This window comes from Megalobrama amblycephala, linkage group LG7 (genome assembly GCF_018812025.1).
Source record: "Megalobrama amblycephala isolate DHTTF-2021 linkage group LG7, ASM1881202v1, whole genome shotgun sequence".
Lineage (NCBI taxonomy): Eukaryota > Metazoa > Chordata > Actinopteri > Cypriniformes > Xenocyprididae > Megalobrama > Megalobrama amblycephala.
Genome location: NC_063050.1, coordinates 47,285,067 through 47,307,954, shown reverse-complemented (window position 1 = coordinate 47,307,954; position 22,888 = coordinate 47,285,067). Strand labels below are relative to the sequence as shown.

The window sequence follows — 22,888 nt, the reverse complement described above, 5'->3', positions numbered from 1 at the left end:
TTGAACTTTGAGTGTCGTAACTTTGCAGATGTTGTTTTTGCTCTAATAGCAAAATTACACACTAATTAAAGTTAAAATAGTGCGATCATAATCAACCACCCCTTTAAGCAGCACACCTTTTTCAACATTGATAATAATGTTTCTTGAGCACCAAATCAGCATTTTATGATTTCTGAAGGATCATGTGGTACTTGAAGACTGTAGTAATGATGCTGAAAATTCAGCTTTGCCTTCTAATAAATAGTAATAAATTAGGCTACATTTTAGCCTATTAAAAAGTTATATATATTTTACAATATTACTGTTTTACAGTATTTTTGATCAATGAAATGCAGCCTTGTTGAGCAAAAGAGGCTTCTTCCAAAAACATTGTTACATGAATTTTCTAGACCTGTTGTTCAGTTGTTTTTCTTTCAAGGTAATATTAGCCAGAATATTGACTATTCAAGTGCCAATATAAAATGAAAGAGAAAATCTTTAGAATTTAAAGTAACAAATGAATGAAGTCATATTTATCATGCTTTGCACTTATTTACAATTCTTTTTTTTTTTTTAAACAGGACAACAAGCTTTTCCAAAGTCACTTTTTAATGCACTGCCTGTACATTAGCATGATAATGATATGACGTGATAGCAATATTAGAAAAATCAACACAGTCCAAGCAGGATTATCATTGTAAGTCGTAAACAGGCACACATCAAAAAATAAACTAAATGAAATAAAATATACTACCGAAACCCTTTTTATCAATAAAGTGAAAACAATGTAAAATGTTGCATGATGTAAATGTTAAGGCTGATTTTTTTTTTTTTTTTACAGACATAAAACGATAACATTCAAGTAAAATTCTTTTTTGATGAACATACAAAACATTCTTTACATACAATCCTTATATACAGAAAATAAAGCAAATCAGCACATTAAATCATATGCATAATTTACAGTACAGACTTACTGTACCAAATCAAAACAACAACGAACACATTCTGGAATTTGAATATAAAAGCAAAAACATAAAAATGACCTTTGCGTTGTGATGATGATGAAATACTATTGCCAGTGAGTTATGAGTTATGCAGAAAGTTGTATGACATCACTACTACTATGTATGAATCATGCCTCTAAGAATCCTGGGATACACCAGAGAATAATGGACAAATCAAAATCAATTCCTTGAAAATGTTTGGCTTTTAACTACATTTGCATTTGAAACCCAAACTTCTTTTCTCTGAAACATTATTTACGATAAATACACAAATATATAGATATTTCCAGTTTTTAATAGTATTCGTAAGGAAAATAGAGAGTCCTAATATGTTCTAAATAAAGAGCCGTACGCTGCTAGTATCATTCTATAGGTATGCAAGGCAACAGTGCGTTGTGTAATCTACTGTTAGTCTCTTACACACGTCCACACAGTATGTCATTACACAAGACAAATGCTTCAAATGCTATTGGTGATGTTTCAATTCCACACTGTAAGTTTGCTTATTGCAGTTGCACTGATCGATGAATTAAACAGACATGGGTGGAATATGATCAGCGTTTGTGAAGCTATAATCGGGCCTACACTACCGGTAAAAGTTTTTTCTTATGTTTTTAATAAGTGTCTTATGCTCACCAAGGCTGCATATATTTGATCAAAATACAGTAAAAGTAATATGATATATTATTACAATTTAAAAGAACTGTTTTCTGTTTTAATTTATTTTAAAATGTAATTTATTCCTGTGATGCAAAGCTGAATTTTCATCATCATTACTCCAGTCTTCTGATATGCTGCTTAATTATCATCTAATAATGGTTTTTATTATTATCAATGTTGAAAAGAGTTTTTGCTGCTTTATTTGTTCTGGATTCTTTGACAAATAGAAAATTCAGTAAACAGCATGTATTTGAAATAGAAATTTTTGCAACATTAAATGTCTTTACTGTCACTTGAACCATTTAATGCATCCTTGCTGTTTGAGTTAATTTCTTTAAAAAAAAAAAAATTTTTTTTTTACTTGTCCCATACTTTTAAATGGTAGTGTATCACGGTTTCCACAAAAATATGAAGCAACAAAAACTGTTTTCTATGGAAGCTTGTTTTCGCCACTGAATAAAAAAAATTTAATTGACTTTTTATCCCACAATTCTGACTTTTTTCTCAGAATTGCCAGTTATAAAGTCAGAATTGCCAGTTATAAAGTCAGAATTGCTAGATATAAAGTCATAATTGCTAGATATAAACTCAATTGTGAGATATAAACTCAATTGCGAGTTATAAAGTCAGAATTGCGAGTTATAAATATAAACTCAATTGCGAGTTATAAAGTCAGAATTGCGAGATATAAAGTCAGAATTGTGAGATATAAACTCAATTGCGAGTTATAAAGTCAGAATTGCGAGATATAAACTAGCAGTTCTGACTTTTTTTCAGAATTGCGTGCTAAAAAGTTGCAATTGTGAGTTATAAAGTCAGAATTGCTAGATATAAAGTCATAATTGTGAGATATAAACTCAGTTGTGAGATATAAACTCAATTGCGAGTTATAAAGTCAGAATTGCGAGTTATAAAGTCAGAATTGCGAGATATAAACTAGTTGTGAGTTATAAAGTCAGTTCTGACTTTTTTTCAGAATTGCGTGCTAAAAAGTTGCAATTGTGAGTTATAAAGTCAGAATTGCTAGATATAAAGTCATAATTGTGAGATATAAACTCAGTTGTGAGATATAAACTCAATTGCGAGTTATAAAGTCAGAATTGCGAGTTATAAAGTCAGAATTGCGAGATATAAACTCAGTTGTGAGTTATAAAGTCAGAATTGCAAGATATAAACTAGCAGTTCTGACTTTTTTTCAGAATTGTGTGCTATAAAGTTGCAATTGTGAGTTATAAAGTCAGAATTGTGAGACAAAAAAAACTTTTTTTCTCAGAATTGGACTTTATAATGCAATTGTGAGTTTATGTCTCACAATTCTGATTTTATAACTCGCAATTGCGACTTTATATCACAATTCTGAGGAAAAAAGTCGCAATTAACACCAATTATAATAAGAAATGTTTCTTATGTTCAAAATCAGCATATTAGATTTCTGAAGACTGGAGGAATGATGTTGAAAATTCAGCTTTGCATCACAGGAATAAATTACATTTTACAACATATTCAAATAATAAAACAGTTATTTTAAATTGTAATAATATTCCAAAATATTACAGTTTTTACAGTATTTTTGAGCAAATAAATGCAGCCTTTGTGAGCATAAGAGACTTTGTAATTATTCCCAACTGGTAATGTATTAGTCAACTGTAAGATGCATAAACAATGGAGCCAAATGGTCAAAGAGGGAATGCTAAAGCTTGGAGTCAGTGAGATATCGCTGTCTGCTCTCTTGGCTGCATGAGTTATGAGTATCTCCTCATCAAAAGGTTCATAAAAGTGTTGAGATAGTGTTCTAATAGCATCCTAGAAGTCAGATGGGACTCGGATGTGTCCAAACGGTGGCGGCGCATGCACGGTTCCCACATGCAGCACATAAGAGCAGAGTTTTCAGCTTAGGTAGTACACTCACCAATGCATTCTGATGTCTCAGTATTTCCACAGTGTAGTGTGTGGAGGTTTGGCAAAGGCATTCCAAGGCATCCCATAAATAGTGCTAACAAGCTTTAGTCTTCTGTGAGGGTAATCCGACAGTAATAACAAACACTAAAAGATGTGAAAACCAAGGAGGGAGAATACCATTTCATCACATTAAGTGCAAGATTTGGACACATACAGTTTGACTTTGATTCTTTTTCCAGTCCCTCTGAAGTCATTGCAGGTAGCGGTACACTTTGAAGCAGTGGTTCCCAGAATCAGCCACCACAACATGGCCATCCGAGGTCAAAGCGAGGCCCTGCGGCCCGTAGAGAGGGTCGGCGGCGGTGTTGATGTAGGACAGGAACGATCCACTTCCGTCAAACACCTGAGAATGAGAATGATTTCTGAATGAAATTTTTAAATGTTCTGTGTTGTAAGCATTTATTTATCTGTTTTGTATTGTCATTTTAGTGTCTGAACAGTGCTGAAAAATGTTTTATAGGTGAACATTTTAAAGAGACAACTATATACTACCATTCAAATGTTTGGGGCCAGTATGATTTCACTTTGGGGTGAAATGTTCCTTTAAGACAATTATTCAGATTCTTTTCAGACACAAAGTTCCTTCTGCAAAGGTAAGCTATTGGAGACTGACTTGGCGTACATTAGCTTGTGAAGTACTAGCTAAATGTTTCTGGCTATATAGTCTAGACAGGGCGGTAGGAGTGTTACTTCAGGGCCTAAACACAAATAAAAATACATCAGTTCATTGTTCATGTTAGTTCACAGTGCATTAACTAATGTTAACATACAACTCTTGATTTTAATAATGTATTAGTAAAAATTAACATTAACAAAGATTAATAAATGCTGTTATAAACTAATATGTAATTAACTATTGTTAACTAATGAACCTTATTGTAAAGTGTTACCATTTAATCCTTATTTAAGTTACAAAATAACAGTCAAGAGCAGTAAGTGATTTTTTCTTTGCCGTTTGTTTTTTGATTAACATTAAAAACACAGACAGCAGCAGGAATATTAGGCTGCTGTCACTTTAAGAGTGAATGCATGGATCTAATATACTGATACTTTGCACATGCATTTAGTTTCTCAACTGTTTACTTTCACTGCACATAACCGACTATGTTCATTAAGATACTCGCTATTTTTTTTACAGAATTTTGTGTGAATTTGTCCGCTCATGTGCAAGAAGACATGAAAGAGCTTAGTGTAGTATTTGCTTGATATCTGAGACGGGGCTTTCTGGTCGCGCTTCAGATGTGTGCACGCACAGAACGTGTAACAAAATGAGCTCCATTTCACACCTTCTTACGCTTTAATATTTAAATTGTCAAGGATTAAACTTTCGTGGTGATGCAGTGCTGTGCCGAGTGTCATTCATGTTTGATCGTGTTCATGCATTGTTAGAATTCCTAAAAATGTTACCGGCCAACTGGAGAGTGACAGAGTTTTATACCTAAAATTAACACTCGCCAAGCGCCAAATGAGAGTAAAAATCACCACTGGTGAGTGTTAATTTTAATATTGTGTCTCTCAAAGTTAATAAACGGCTTCACAACAATTCATTACCTGTATCCGACTGTTTCCCCAGTCTGCCACAATAATGTTCCCATTGACATCTACAGCAACGCCCGTGGGAGCATTGAACTGGCCATTGCCTTCACCGTTTGAGCCAAATTTGAGCAAGAATTCACCATCTGCATTAAACACCTATAAGAGAGTATAAAGTAATATTATAAAATAACACGACATAAGAACATTATATGCAGTACAGAATATACATTAGGAACAAAAGACAACAAGTACAGTCTTTTGTTCATGTAACATCATGGAAATATTTGTGATAGCTTATGGTTAGTGACTGGAGAATGGTTGTATCACACAGAGTAGCAATTAAGAACGAGTATTAACATAAAATACAGGCAATTCAATCATGCAACAATCTTCTATTCTGAGATTTTATTCCTCATGTTTTTTGTAACCAGATTACTGGCAGAAAGAAAATAAATCTAGCCTTTTTCTTTAAAGGATTAGTCCACTTTTAAAGTCAGTCAGTCGAAAAGAAATGAAGGTTTTTGAGGAAAACATTCCAGGATTCTTCATAACGCTTACGCTGAATGTCCTATGCCTTCCCTATTCAAGTTACGGAAAAAAAACGAAACTGGTGCCGCGTTCGTTCCGTAAGTAGAATAGGGAAGGCGTAGAACATTCAGCGTTATGAAGAATGCGGAAGCGGAAAGTACGTTCAAGGCGATATTTTGTTTATAAAGCATAAACAGTTGTATTTTTTTTCGAAAATTACCGATCGATTCGCTAGATAAGACCCTTATTACTCATCTGGTATCGTTTAAAGCCCTTGAAGCTGCACTGAAACTGTAATTTTGACCTTCAATCTGTTGGTAGCCATTGAAATCCACTGTAAGGAGAAAAATCCTGGAATGTTTTCCTCAAAAACCTTCATTTCTTTTCGACTGACGAAAAGAAAGACATGAACATCTTGGATGACATGGGGGTGAGTAAATTTATCAGGAAAAGTGTATTTAAAAGTGGACTAATCCTTTAAGCAATGTTTAATTTCCAATCAACTGTATCACCCTCTAGTGTCAATCAGAAGTGTTGCAATAAATCTGTAAAACAATCTTATTTAAAGGTGCAGTGTGTAAAGTTTTAGCGGCATCTAGTGGCGAGGTTGTGAACTGCAACTAACGGCGCACACCCCTCGCACCCCTCCCTTTCGGAGAAGCTACGGTGGCCGTCTGGCCGACATGTCGTCGTCTGAGAGAGCAGAGAGTAGCTTGTGTGAAGCAATGAGATTTCTTCTTACTTCTAACAAAGGAACGGCCTCTGCTTCTAACAAACCGGACTACTACTACTACTACTACTACTACTACTTTGTGCGTATTCAACATAGTGATGATGCAAGCTGCCTCTAAAAACACAAAATGATTTAGAAGAAGAACAACATAGTGACTAAACGCGCTCTGTAGAGTGTTTGTCCATTTAGGGCTGCTGTAGAAACATGCCGGCGCATCATGGCGACTTGACATGGAGGGGGGACCCGTGGTGTATGAGATAGAAATGGCTCATTCTAAGGTAATAAAAACATAACCGTTCATTATGTAAGGTCTTTATGCACCACTGAAAATATAGTTATGTATATTATATTGCATTTCTGTCAAAGATCCTTACAAATTTTACACATGGCACCTTTAATGCAATGTTATGATGATATAGTAATTGTGGGTATTTTTTAATAACAAATATGTATTTAAATGTATTTAAATGAATAAATATTACTATTTAATACAATATATTGTGCAATATATATTTCATATTTTGTTGTTTTATTAAAATATACTTTCTAAATGAATATAATAATTTTTATCATTATTATAAGGAAAATTCTTCTTATTATTATATGTGCATTTAGTGCTGTCAAACGATTAATTGCAATTAATCGAATCCAAAATTAAAGTTTGTGTTTACATAATATATGTTTGTGTACTGTTTATATTTACTATGTATATATAAATACACACATGTATATATTTATGATTTATATTTTTTATTTATATTAGTTTTAATGCTACTATTATTATTATTAATTCTGAGATAAAATAATTTTTTCTATAGAATGTCCAAGCTATGATAGTTAGAGGGTCAACAATGTTAGAAAACAGTATGCTGAGTTTACCTTAACAGAGTGGTTATGAAAGTCTGTGATGATTATTTCATTGTTGTTGTTGACTGCTGCAAAGTGTGGTCCTACATGGAAATAAAGGGCTAGGTTAAATTCATACAGAACCACTGAATGATTACATGATGACATTGAATAATTCAATCAAATATAAAATTTAAATCTGCACGTTACAATGAAGTCTGCAACCCTTCATCAGATGTTTGTCTTCACTGCTGTAGATATGTACCTACCTGCAAACTGTCTGTCGCCGTTTCCCCGGCTGCCAAACTTAGTGACGAGTTTCCCGCTGGGCTGGAAGATAAAAACCGTACAAGCCTTGTTGTCCACAACGATAACATGACCATTCTGGTCCACAGACACTCCCTTTGGTCCCATCAGCCTTCCTGAGCCCAGCTTGGCCTTCAGAAAAATCAGAACAACATCATCATTAAAACTTGAGTGTAATTTCAAAGACAAGAAGCAGGCATTTGCACAGCAAATTCTAAATTTGCTTGTCCGTACTAACTAAATATAACTGACCTTGTATTTGCCCTCACTAGAGAAGATGCTAACCCACTTATTGTCATAGTCAGCGATAATGATGTCCCCATTTGGATGCACAGCTACTCCAGTGGGCCGCTGCAGTTGCCCCGGTGAACGGCCACGTACCCCGAACCGGCTTTGAAACTCTCCCGTATTTGAAAATATCTGATCAATAGAGAATTCAGTTCAGTTATCTGTATAAATATTTACTGTACAGTACCTGGAGTTTCCATGTTTGAAAATTATGACGACAGAGCTTTCTTACCTGCACACACTGATTGTTACTGTCAGCGATTAAGAATTTTTCCAGTTGAACAAGCTGCTACTCCTTGGAGGTTAGTGAACTCTCCTTTATTCCTCCCTTTTGTTCCTATGAAACCAACAAATGTTATGTAAAAGACTTGAGCTTAAGATAACACAACAGCCGATGTACTTTGAGAAGATTAATACTGTAAAGATTAAAATGTTTAAGATTAAAAACTTTAAAAACTTTTACTTGAACATTTTCTTGAACAAAATGTGTGTGGTTTGATGGTTGCAAGAGTGTTGCTAGGTGGTTATGCCAGGGATTTTTTATTTATTTATTTATTTTTTTAATTTTAGGTCATGTAACCTAAACGTCACCTAAAAATATTCTTCTGCATTTATTCAGGGTTATTTATAATGGTTAGATCAGGTAAATAATATGCATGTTAGCATGAATTTCCATGCTTGTCTAAGCTAGTTTATGGTCAAAAGTTTTGGGGCAGTAAGATTTTTTTACTAAATAAATTAATACTTTTATTCAGCAAAGATGCATTGAATTGATCAAAAGTGGCAGTAAAGACATTTGTAATGTTAAAAAAGATTTCTATTTTAAATTGTATTTTAAATAATGTTATTTTGAACTTTCTATGCATCAAATAATCCTAAAAAAAATATATCATGGTTTACACAAAAATATTAAGCAGCTCAACTGTTTTCAGTATTAATAACAATAAGACATATTTCTTTAGCAGCAAATCAACATATTAGAATGATTTCTGAAGGATCATGTGACACTGAAGACTGGAGTAATGATGCTGAAAATCCAGCTTTAAATCACAGGAATAAATTACATTTTAAAATATATTAAAATAGAAGACAATTATTTTAAATTGTAATACTATTGCATAATATTACTGTTTTGTTTTTTTGTTTGTTTTTTTACTGTATATTTAATCAAGTAAATGCAGCTTTGGTGAGACTTCTTTCAAAAGATTATTATTGTTAACTAAAAAAAAAAAAAAAAAACCATTTTTGTTACTTGAAGACAGAAGTTAACTGAAATAAAATATTACAATAAACTTATTGTTCAGCTTGTCAAGTCAAAATTTCTAAAATAAATAAAAATGAATTAGAACAGAATATATAGAAAATATAAATATAAAATCTAATATTGAGATATATATATATAAATATATCAATGATACTGAAATGACACTGGACTGGTATTAGTCTACAAGTGCCAGTAAAACTAGCTGTTGGTGTTTTCAATGGGGTAAAAGAAGTTAGAAGTTTAGGATTTATTAAACCACATCTATTAAGGCCCGATGACACCAAGAATGATAACTATAATGATAACTATGTTTGCATCCATGCCAGTGGACGAAATAGTTCTGTTTATTCTAAGCACAAGCTGCAGTTTATGTCGTCTGTCGCTTTAAATGCTCCAGCTCTTTAAAGTCAGGTGGATTCTTATTGGCTGACAATATGTTTTTATCATTTATCAACTGGATCGTTTCTCTGTGCTGTTATCATTATAGTTTTGGTGTGGACTCTACTATTCTTGGTGTGAAAGGGTGTTTTACTGCAAATACCTATTCTAAAAATGAGGTCGTCCTCGATCGGGTTCACTTTCTTTTTTGGGGTGCTAAACAAGCTTCCTCCCCGTCTGACGCCCTTCTGCCGGCTTCTGCTCCCTGGGGACTTGGCGCTCCGTTTCCGCGCCCCACCATCGCTGGACCCCGTGGATGCAGCATTGGCTGCAGTGGTGGTGGGTGGAGAATCATCCGGAGAGCATGTGACCTTTAACTGGAAGGGGCTTCCTTTAATATGCTGATCATAAAGTCTCAGTGCTAGACTAAAATTGCCCTCTTTCTTCACCGTATATTGGAATTCATACGTTCCATTTTTATGGTCCACGATTTCGCCGTCTGCAACACTTCCATCCGGTGTGCAGACTTCTGCTGAGATGATGGCGTTACCCGTCTTGCACAGTCCTCCAGCCTTGTCCCTTGTGGTTATGATGACAGATGCCGGCTGGCCCACAACACACTGTTCCAGACCCTCCCCAGACGCCTCGGTCTGACTGGCCACGGCATTGGTGGTGACGATAGTGCCCAAGTTGTGGATGGACTTGCGAAGCCCTTCGATCTCCATCATGAGATCCAGCTGGTCGTTCTCCTCAGGCTGAAGAGGAAGGCCCTGGCTGGCCAGGTCACTCAGTCTCTCTCCTACGTCTTTATGGGTCTGCAAAACAACAGCCTTGTTTCCCCCGTCCAGGGCCTCGCCGGTCAGGCTGCAGTTATGGTTGATGGCAGCTTCCTCCTTCAGAAGAGTGTCCAACTGAGCCTGCAAAACCTTTAGGATACACAAAATAAAATGGAAGAGATGCTTCAAAAGTTAGGCGGCATAATTAACATACATATTTCTTATCTATATTTTATTTATTTGTATCAAATTAACTTACTGATATACTTTAATAAATGTTAATTTAATAAATATAAAAAGTTTGGGGTTAGTAAGATTTTTTTTTTAAAGAAATTGATACTTTTATTCAGCAAGGATGCATTTAATTTATTAGAAGTGACAGTAAAGACCTGTATAATGTTATAAAAGATCTAAAAATATTAAGCAGCACAACTGTTTCAACATTGCTAATAATAAGAAATGTGTCCTGAGCAGCAAATCAGCATATTAGAATGATTTCTGAAGGATCATGTGACACTGAAGACTGGAGTAATGATGCTGAAAATTCAGCTTTGCCATCAAACGAAAAAATTACATTTTAAAATATATTAAAGTAATATATTAAAGTTATTTTAATTTGTAATAATTTTTCGCAATATTACTGTTTTACTGTATTTTTAAAGGGGAACTATATGCCCCTTTTACAAGATGTAATATAAGTCTCTGGTGTCCCCAGAATGTGTCTGCAAAGTTTCAGCACAAAATGCCTCACAGAAATGCCTCACAGAAATTTGCCCCAATTTGTGTGTGAGCAAAAACACTCCGTTTTGTATGTCCCTTTAAATGCAAATGAGCTGCTGCTCCCGGCCCCATTTCCAGAAGAGGGCGGAGCTTTAACAGCCCGCGCTTTGGTTACTCAACAACAACAAAGCTGGAGAATCTCATGCAGCCAAAATGACGATTGTCAGTAACAGTGTTCAGGTGTTCAGTTACATTGTTCAAACCGGAGTCAGACAATGATGGAGAGACTCAGGAAGAAGTTACAACTTATAGAATGCAACTGGATGTTTCTGAATGGTTAGTGGATAAATTTATGTAGTTGCTGTGGAGTTGATTCAACTCATCGACTAGCATGTGCCGTCATGTTAATCTTTTGTGCAAATCCAGCGACACTCGTTTGTGATGCATTCCGGCGTAAAATGACGGCAGGGCAACAACACTCTACTACAACAACTCTTCCTCTTCTCTAAAGCAGCCCAACATGGCCTCATCCCCTTTCTTGTGTGTTCTTGGAGGCAGAGTTTATGTAAATTTTGTGGGTTTTGATGTCACCAACCCAGAAAGAAGCTTATTGTAGTCTCTATCAGCTCTTTGTTGGATTCCTTAAAAAGCAAACTTTGAGCATTGTAACTTTGCAGATGTTGTTTATGCTCTAACAGCAACATTATACACTAACTAAATTTAAAAAAGTGAAATCATAATTAAGGACCCCTTTAAACAAATAAATGTAGCCTTGGTGAGGATAAGAGACTTCAAAAACATTAAAAAAAAAACTTTAGATTGGTAGTGTATAGCAAATATATGTAAATAAATATATTCTGTGCATATTTAATCTAGTAACAAATTGACTAATTTACCCAATATTTGTGCAAAGCATGTATTTTAATGCTTATTAGAGTATCATGCTGGTATCTATAGCAACAAGCAAACATCAAACTCTATTGAAATCAGCTGTGTGCCTCCTGTGTGCTGCAAACAAACCTTCTGCTTCAGTCCATAAGTGACTTCCAGCTCCATGAGCAGGACGCTCTTGCGCGTGTCGAGAGTTTTGTGCAGCTCGCTGAAGGACGAGTGGATGTCTTCCTCAATGGAGCTCCGCTGAGTGTTCAACTGCTGCAGAATGTCTCTCAAACTCTGAACTGCTTCTCTTATCTGAGGAAGCCTGTAAGTTAGTTAAATAGGTCCATTAACCATCCATTCATCTATCTATTCATCCATCAACCATAACTGAAGACATCAATAGTAAATCACTAAGCAATCACTTAATGAATCAAGCATTTAGGTGATGGGATTTTTTTCCTTATGCCATATCGTAAAATGTGTAGCTAAATTAATCTTATTGGCATGTGAAAGCATTATAAATAATATATATATATATATATATATATATATATATATATATATATATATATATATATATATATATATATATATATATATAAAAACAAAAAATACACCAGGGTTATATTTTGCACGGCTCTTCTTATTATCTATATTTTTAAGTATAAACCCATTTCCAAAAAAGTTGGGACACTGTACAAATTGTGAATAAAAAAGGAATACAATAATTTACAAATCTCATAAACTTATATTTTATTCACAATATAAAATAGATAACATACCAAATGTTGAAAGTGAGACATTTTGAAATGTCATGCCAAATATTGGCTCATTTTGGATTTCATGAGAGCTACACATTCCAAAAAAGTTGGGACAGGTAGCAATAAGAGGCCGGAAAAGTTAAATGTACATATAAGGAACAGCTGGAGGACCAATTTGCAACTTATTAAGTCAATTGGCAACATGACTGGGTATAAAAAGAGGCTCTCAGAGTGGCAGTGTCTCTCAGAAGTCAAGATGTGCAGAGGATCACCAATTCCCCCAAAGCAGGTGATGGCAATTTAGCGGTAATCAGGGAACCGGCTTTACTGACGAAATGCGTGTGACAATCGCATGCGATATATCACCCAGCCCTAACATACAGGAATGCTACTGTAATGGAAATCACAACATGGGCTCAGGAATACTTCCAGAAAACATTGTCGGTGAACACAATCCACCGTGCCATTCGCCGCTGCCGGCTAAATCTCTATAGGTCAAAAAAGAAGCCATATCTAAACATGATCCAGAAGCGCAGGCGTTTTCTCTGGGCCAAGGCTCATTTAAAAAGGACTGTGGCAAAGTGAAAAACTGTTCTGTGGTCAGACGAATCAAAATTTGAAGTTCTTTTTGGAAAACTGGGACGCCATGTAATCCGGACTAAAGAGGACAAGGACAACCCAAGTTGAAGCCTGCATCTCTGATGGTATGGGGTTGCATGAGTGCGTGTGGCATGGGCAGCTTACACATCTGGAAAGGCACCATCAATGCTGAAAGGTATATCTAAGTTCTAGAACAACATATGCTCCCATCCAGATGTCGTATCTTTCAGGGAAGACCTTGCATTTTCCAACATGACAATGCCAGACCACATACTGCATCAATTACAACATCATGGCTGCGTAGAAGAAGGATCCAGGTACTGAAATGGCCAGCCTGCAGTCCAGATCTTTCACCCATAGAAAACATTTGGCGCATCATAAAGAGGAAGATGCGACAAAGAAGACCTAAGACAGTTGAGCAACTAGAAGCCTGTATTAGACAAGAATGGGACAACATTCCTATTCCTAAACTTGAGTAACTTGTCTCCTCAGTCCCCAGACGTTTGCAGACTGTTATAAAAAGAAGAGGGGATGCCACACAGTGGTAAAACATGGCCTTGTCCCAACTTTTTTGAGATGTGTTGATGCCATGAAATTTAAAATCAACTTTTTTTTCCCCTTAAAATGATAAATTTTCTCAGTTTAAACATTTGACATGTCATCTATGTTGTATTCTGAATAAAATATTGAAATTTGAAACTTTCACATCATTGCATTCTGTTTTTATTCACAATTTGTACAGTGTCCCAATTTTTTTTGAAAGTTTGTTTGAAAATACAAACTTTTTTGGTTTGTATTATTTGTAAGGATTGGCATCATGGGCTCACCTGTTCTTGGCTGAATCCACTCTGTCCTGCAGTGCCGCTAGTTGTTGGTCCACAATATTTTCCAGTGAATCAGTGGGGTGTTCAACATGTTCTCCATTCATACAGTCCTCACATACTGCATTCTCACATGCCAAACAGTACAGCGCAGACACCTGAAAACAGCACATAAAAGTTCTGTCATGACAATTCTCAGAGTGTTTGGCATGGTAATGGACAATGTTGACAATGCTGATATGTTTGGTCTTGGTGGAACAGATCTGCTACGTGGTTGTTGCTGCTGCAGAACAAGTACAGGACTTGCTACTGTCAATAAATACATGACATGCTGCTGTGAGCATATACAAAAAAATTTATTTGCTGTGCAAAACAGCATACATGAATTACCCATAGCAGATCTATGCAGGTGGAGCTAGGGAAGGTGGAGGGTTTCTGAAAGCGCACTGCAACTGCTACAGCAAAATGCTGACCAAGTATTTGAAAGTTGAGCAACAAGCTCATTGGCTACTGATACAGCAGGAACCAATCAGCTGTGCTCTATAGAGAATGATGTGATTGTAAGCAAATTGAGTTAAGGACTTGTCAGTCTGCACCATCTAGAGTTTCATGACAGAACTTTGTATTAATGCAGAAATTTAAAACCACCTTAAAAATGTTCTAAAGCTGCTTTTCCACCATCGAGCCGAATGGTTCTCATTGTGTAACCGTTCCATTCCGTGCCAAACCAGCCCAGTTGGTACAGTTATAGTTTCATTTTCCACTGTGGGGCTGATAATGGCCGATCTTTGGAATGTAATACAAAAGCGTCAGTCGCTGCCTTGCTATTGCAACGGTTTACTGATGTTTTAGTGGCAGTGGCAGTCAATGATACCAAAATCAATCTACTTTTTACTGTGATGGCCTTTCCATTGATCCTTCCTTCAGAATAGTTTTGTCATGTGACGCTTGAACAGAAGCTCATTATCTTTTCCGAGAATATTTAGAATCAATTTCAGGTGCTACATGTCCTAATATAAAAGAATAAATTTACATTCTCAAACAAAAAAAAATGTATTATGCAAATAGTGAGAAGTAACTAACATAGGAAGAGTCATCCTAAATGTTCCCTTCCCTATGAGGACACTTTGCTGCATCTTTCAACTTATGATATTTATAGAGTAACCAGCTGAGATCAGGGTACACTTGTTTATTTGGGACAGAAAGCTTATGCTCGTGGGAAATACACTGCCTGTGAGACGTTACACCCATCTGTGCAGTCATTTTGTGGTGTGTGTGTCTGTTTATGTGTATGTGTGTATTGAAAGATGTCTCACTTTTCCTTTGTGTTGAGAGCAAATTAGTGCTGTTCCCTTGCCAGGCAGAGCCTCTAGTACAGTACATTCCTCACTGCTGCTATCAGGAGAAGCCTGCTGCGCCTCCATGCGGTTGGAAGGTGTAACTGCACCCACAATACAAGAATGCAGAAAGCACAAACCTGAAACGGGAGGAAAACGTTTTCGAACATCCTGAAGTAAGAGTTATGATGGCACATTGTTTGTGGAGAAAGTAGTTTGACCACTCAAATCTCAAACAATTTAAACTTTAATTTTTGTAATTGTGACTATATCTCACAACTGTGATTTTATTTCTTATTTTAAGCAATATTTCACAATTACCTTTTCTATTTTTTAGTCTGGGATGGAAACAGGCTTCCATAGTGAAGCCTATGCCAAGAAAGGTGGAGAAACAGTAAAACTGAATGTCTAAGACTAAATTGCATTTCTAAAAATCATGCCAATATCTGTCCTATAGTGGCTATATACCAATATAGACAGAAAACATGAAATATTAATATTTGCAACGGCAAAGGAAAATGTTGCTAATTATTAAGAACAGACACCATGAAAGGAAATCAATTCCTGATAGACCAGGGTTATTATAAAAAATTATTAAAACATTTCTGTTAAGTGAAATAAAGCTGAAATAAAATAAAATATAAATAGTTGCAAGCACTAAAATTATTAAGTGTAAACAATAAAACTAACTAAAACTAAAACTGAAATAAAAATAAATTAAACTTAAACAGCAATATTTAAAAAAAAAAAACTAATAAAAGTGACAAGAAGTCATTTAATATACGTCATAACTATGAAGAAAAGATGATAGCATATTCATGCCGACTTTAAGTACTGAGAACATAAGCATTTAACATATAAATCTGGTCTGATTTAGAGTTAAGACTTCCAATAAGAAAGTGTTTCTCACCTTAGAGATATGAGACTGAGGCGTTGTGCATGCGTGTGTGTTCTTATATACGACTGAAGATTATTAAGGTAAGAAAGTGTATTTGATCCACTGGAGACACAAATACACCACAGGTTGCAGGGGCCAATCACAGTCTCCCCTCATTTGATACTGGGCCCTACAGGGAAAGAGAGATTAGAGATGAAAACACACACATACAGCAAACACTGCAACATAACACAAAACTGTATGGAGAAGGCAATGCATACAACAAAACCCTGTAGAGTATAGAAAGCAGGCCAGATCTTGATATTACCATGGTACATGTCCGAACATGGCATTGCAATGATATGATACCATGAAAAATTAACTTATAAGGAACAGGAAAGAGAGTTAAAATAACTGGGTTACACACAAATTCACAGAGACCTTCAGGTTACTATGGTAACCTAAGATGGCAATTCATTCTGCAATTTTCTCATTCTGCAATTTATGTGCTGAAAGCACGTTAATGAGCACAGTCTCATAGCTGAAGAATTTTTAAGCACATTTTAGCAGGGCTCTTTTGATGTCATGAAGGGATGTTATGGTACTGGTTTATATCATCTGAATTCTGTGAAGAAGCAATGTGAGTTGGTGGTGTACTGGAACAAGATGCAGACAATGGGCCAATAAAAATTCAAGTGAAATTGTGTGTCCATTTTGCCACTAGACTATCTATACAAAAGTGACAGTAAAGACATTTATAAAGTTACAAAAGATTTCCATTTCAAATAAATGCTGTTCTTTTGAATTCTTTTCAAAGACTTTTCAAATACAATTGAAATTTACAAAATTAGCCATTTTTACACAGTCGGGCCAAATGGTTCTTAGAATGGTAACGGTTTTCCGTTAAAAAAAAAAGTTAAACAGAACATTGATTATAATAAGAAATGCTTCTTGAGCACCAAATCATCATATTAGAATGATTTCTGAAGGATCATGTGACACTGAAGACTGGAGGAATGATGCTGAAAATTCAACATTGTTACATTGTTATCACAAGAATAAATTACATTTTAAAAGATATTAAAATAGAGAATATTTATTTTAAATTGTAATAATATTTCACAATATTATTATTTTTGATTAAATAAATGCAGGATTAGTGAACATAAGTGATTTTTTTTTTTTAAATATTACAAATCTTACAGATCCCAAACTTTTGAACAGTAGTGTTTACTATCACAATCCACAATAAAATATGAGCAAAAAACATTAAATCCAACTGCTTTGAAAAATTAACCAACTAGAATGAGCTGGATATATTTAAATGCACTGAAATACTACTCTTCACCACATTAACTCAATCAATATTAATCAATAATTTACAGAAGGCTGCAATATTCTGACCCAGACAGGGCAGAATGCAAGAACAAACAAACACTATGTTCACTATGATCTTTGTTACTGATTTATCCTAGACACTCGCTTAGACTAATGGGAATTTAGGCAGAGCATGATTAAATGACTAAAAATGTAAAAATCTTTGTAAAAGCTTTATATTACAGCTGGTGCCGTCAGACCACAATGCTTTTAGATTTCATTGAAAAGGTAACTGGAACGGGGTCACAATCATGCTTTGTGTTTCCTGAGCTTTGAATCAGTAAATACAAGCACTCATACTCAAAGGAAGCAGTATGTTGTGATAGTACCTCACACAATCACTAGAAATTGATTCAAACTTTTTGTATGCACAAACTACTTTTGTGAATACTTCTAAAAAAAGTTATTTGGGGAATTAAAACTGAATGGGAATGAGGTCACAGGGGAATTTAATCGGATTAAAAAAAAGATGATGTAATACAAGGAAATGGAATACTAACTGAGCTGTCCATATGTCATTACTCTTCAGACAATGCTATTTCTATCACAAAAAGCTCTCAGTGTTAGAACCAGAGCCCCTCTTTCCATCTCAGAGATCATAATGACAAAGGACAAGGAACCATAAGGATCCTGGCAAAGACAAGCAAGCGATTTTGTGAAGGACTATTTAGAGTTACTGAAGCAGAATCTCCTCAGGGTAAAATCGCTCATGCATTCTGGACAGAAGATCCAAAAGCACCCGACAGTTTTCCTGTTAGCCCGCAGACCAAAAAAAAAAAAAAAAAAAAAAATACATGTCATTCTCATGATGGCACAAGCACTAACTTGTCATAATCATGAGCTTACACAGCCAACATTACATGTTACAAAGCTATAAAAAAAGAAAAAAACTTGCTGGCACTTCCCACAAATATGGTGTAAAATAGGGTCTGAAATATATTGGTCAGTGAATGGAGGTGCTAAACTTTCAGAAAATGTTGATAGTCAAACTCAGCATCCTAAAAGACACTTGCAAGCAAACTGGTTAGCTGACAAGCTTTAAAACTTATCATTTAACCTGTTACCTTAACATACTGCTATTTGATTAATCTGTTATCTTATCATGCTGCTCACTGATTAACTTACTACCTTAAAGGGTTAGTTCACCCAAAAATGAAAATAATGCCATTTATTACTCTCCCTCATGTCATTCCACACCTGTAAGACCTTCATTCATCTTCGGAACACAAATTAAGATATTTTTGATGAAATCCGATGGCTCAGTGAGGCCTGCATAGACAGCAATGGTACTTCCTCTCTTAAGATCCATAAAGGTACTAAAAACATATTTAAATCAGTCCATGTATTATAAAGCGACGAGAATATTATTTGTGCGCCAAAAAAAAACTGCTTCAGAGCGTTATGAATCTTTTGAGTCGAATCAGTGATTCGGATCGTGTATCAAACTGCCAAACTGCTGAAATCACGTGACTTTGGCACTCCGATCCACTGATTTGATTCGTAAAGCTCTGAAGCTTCAAGAAGCAGTGTTATGAAATTGGCCATCACTAGATACTGTTAAAAAGTCGTTTTTTGGGGGGGGGGTTTGGCGCACAAAAAATATTCTCATCGCTTTATAATATTAAGGTAGAACCACTGTACTCACATGAACTGATTTAAATATGTTTTTAGTACCTTTACGGATCTTGAGAGAGAAAGTACCATTGCTGTCTATGCAGGCCTCGCTGAGCCATCGGATTTAATCAAAAATATCTTAATTTGTGTTCCGAAGATTAACGAAGGTCTTACGGGTGTGGAACGACTTGAGGGTGAGTAATTAATGACATTATTTTCATTTTTGGGTGAACTAACCCTTTAACATACTGTTAGCCGATTAATCTGTTATCTTATCATAGTGCTAACTGAATAACTTGCTACCTTAACATACTGCTAGCCGATTAGCCTGGTTGCTTAGCTTCTTAAACTTTTTTTGTTAATTAAACCCCTAAAATATTTACTTTAAATTCCCACAAATATTATTTCAATAATTTAACAACACATTCACTTTCACGGTTCTCTGATGTTGGTTAACGATCAGATAAACAAATAAAATATTTAATCTTTTTTAGTATGAGTTTTTGAAGTGAGTTTATGAGTATTGTTTTTATTTAAAAATGATCTATTTCAATCGTACATTTTTTAAATTTAATTTATTATTAGCTTTTCATCAACTTTTTTTCATAACTCTAACCCCAGTTAGAGAAATCCTGATCAAAAAAGATATCACAATAACATGATACTTTCTCAGTTGCATTTGGTGAAGCATCCATCAACTGAAATAAACATATCTGTGGTATACATTTTTTGTAACCAGTATTTATTCTGTCATTATCAGCCTCTTTTTCATTCAGTAATTAACCTACAAATGTAGGTTTAAAGGCAAATGACCATATGTGAAATAAACCATGTTGACCTGGATGAAAATAAATTTGAAAATAAACATCTCTAATCTCTCTTTCAAGTCAATATGAAACAGAAAATGTGATCTTGTGATCGGAAGATTCTGTCCGCAACCTGGTCTGAAAACAATTAAAAGTGAAAACAAATGGTCTAGGATTGGGAAAACGCCTGGAAGTATAAATAAGAAACTCCCACTTAACTCCCAGTTTGCTTTAATCAGAAGATGGTTAAGGTACCCAAATTACATATTGAGGTCCATCACTATACTTTTGTATGATTTGCTGGTGGGGTGATTAACTCAGATTAAACATCCTCAAGAAAGGAGGATAGTTTATATGAACTACTGTGGTAAAGGCAGTAGGAAGCAGGTTTACTGCAGGAAGGCTTGAAGAACAATGTAGGAAGGCCATCAGTTATTGTGTGGGCATATTCAAAAAACATGCCTGCATAAGGAATGCCAGATGCCTTCTGACAGACACGAGGTTCATGCTAAAGGTGCCCAAATGATGAAGAGTGAGTTCTCTGCTCCATGTTTTGTGTCCTGGTTCTGCTAAACACCACTGAGGCTGCCACAGAACGCACTGGACAAAATGGACAAAATCTCTGACCTGGATTTTGTTCATGGAAATTGTGAATTTTAAGGCAAAACTTAGGCTATGTTCAGACTGCAAGCAAATCATATCTTTTCAGGCAGACTATCCACGCTATTAATTGCAAGTGATCAAATAAGATTTGTGTGTCCAGACTCCAGACATAACCAACCAATCTGCACGGGCTGCTTTGGTAAACGACATAGGCGTACCCACGTATGTGACAAGGCCATCAAAACGGATGCAGGAAAAATGGAGGTGCATCATCTCACTCTCCAAATAAGCACCCTGTCAAGTTGCGGTGCAGAACTCCTCTGCACAGGAAAATGACGGAATATTTGGACATACCGTTTGAACACTGTATGAATACTTCCGGCATTTCCATCATCGGTTTTTGACATTTGCTGAATTCGGAACTGCACACTAACATATTACTCTAACTATTTTTGGCATAGAAAGATGTGGGGAAAATAGTAAGAGTAGTATGCAGTTCCGAATTCAGCAATTATTGTTGTTTGTCGCATTAAAAGTGAAGCAAAGGACAACTGTGGTTTGACCTCCAGCTCCAAATGTGGTTTAAAACAGATTTCATGTGGGGTTTTTTGCTGTCCAGACTTTCAAAAAAAACTATATGGATGGATAAAATCTTGATATGTAATAAAATTGGATTTTTGATGGTAGTCTGAACATGGTCTTAGAGAACCCAGTATAACTACGGTCCTTATACTGTTGGAAAAAGGGATTATAGAGATGTGATGCAGTCAAAAGCCTGGCCGCAGAGCGGTAGCTGACATGAAGCTTCCATCACACAGTTTAAAACCCTGACCTGAGCTGAGTTTCAGCATTAACATTAAACATTAAATTAACACACATATATACATATATATATATGTGTGTGTGTGTGTGTGTGTGTGTGTGTGTGTGTGTATACACATACACACACAGACACTACACTATACGGATACAGTCGAGAAAGTCCATTTTAGGAAATAGGCCTAGTTTATCTAAAAAAAATCTAAAGGTTCTCTCTATAAAAACATGAGATTTGTGCCTCTATTGCTTCAGAAAAAGGTACTGGTGCTCCCTAATCATTGAAAGTGCCCCTCCTATTTCAAAACCACATGTTGTTATTTCACATTTCTAAGAGACAGAAGCATAATTTCTTCTGCTTTACAAATCATGAGCCCAATTAATTTGGGTGAGTATGATATATTTCACAGTATATAAGTATATTTTTATATATTAAATAAGCATTTTATATTGGTTATAAGTATTTTATATATTTTATAGTATACTTCTACTGTATATTTTATATATATAATTTAAGTGTGCAACTACAAAATACTATGGTCTAATATGGATATACTGTGAAGCAAATTTCAGAGCAAATGACAAATGTCCCATTTTCTGTTTTTATGGTAAACTGATTAAATTCAAGCCAAGGAGCACAGCATATATTGACATCATGCTAAATCAGTACACCAGAAGCTCCCAGCAAAAACATTTAAGCATATTTGAAAGCCTGTGACAAATGAAATCAACAGAATATTAGATTAGATGCAGAGCTAAAGAAGTAGCAGTTTTGCTATACATGAGGCCTGTCATAAAGATGCAACACATTCACTTTCATTCTAAAAAAAAATACCTGATATTGTATGATTGCATGAGGCATATGCAGTCTTCAAAAGAACAGTGAAGGGCTTATGCATCACAAACACTTGATCTAAAGAGACAAGCCTGCGAACGCAACAGTAATATCTTCCATCACAGTGCATATGTGAGCATCCATCTCCTCTCCTCCTCCTCCTCTGCTTCCACCCCACCCCCGTTCTTGCTTCCCATGGAAACATAGTGCGTTGGTGTATCGCAGATGCTGCTGCATCTTTCCCTCACTGCAAAACAACCAGCCTCCCTATCTGTACTGTTCTTTATGTTTCTGTCTGTATTTCGGGTCTTACCTTTCCTCCATAGCTGTGTAGCTTCAGATGCACCAACGACACATGAGCTTCTTGCCTTACTCATCACCCTGAGACCCATTTCCCGTAGAGGAGGGGTGAGGGGGCTGTTTTGCACAGTCTCTTTTCGTTTCTGTTCTCTCCCCCTCTCTCTCTCTGCACTACAGCGACATAAGCAACTCACACCAGCATGCCGTAGGGGAGGAGCCAGACGCGGGCTGCCGCTCAGTAGCCAATCACAGGACAGGACGCACAGACTCACCGACTGAAGC

General features: G+C 35.7%; 1 protein-coding gene across 1 annotated transcript; it reads right to left on the bottom strand.

Moving 5' to 3' along the window:
* Window positions 1-3,133: 3,133 nt before the first annotated feature.
* Window positions 3,134-22,794, bottom strand: trim2b (tripartite motif containing 2b). Its single transcript, XM_048197847.1, is given in 14 exon segments — window positions 3,134-3,948; window positions 5,157-5,297; window positions 7,282-7,352; window positions 7,518-7,686; window positions 7,807-7,974; window positions 8,075-8,107; window positions 8,109-8,179; window positions 9,648-10,410; window positions 12,001-12,181; window positions 14,048-14,199; window positions 15,358-15,518; window positions 15,700-15,747; window positions 16,289-16,445; window positions 22,620-22,794. Coding segments are annotated over 12 exon segments (2,103 nt in total). The 5' UTR covers window positions 15,740-15,747; window positions 16,289-16,445; window positions 22,620-22,794; the 3' UTR covers window positions 3,134-3,795.
* Window positions 22,795-22,888: the final 94 nt, after the last annotated feature.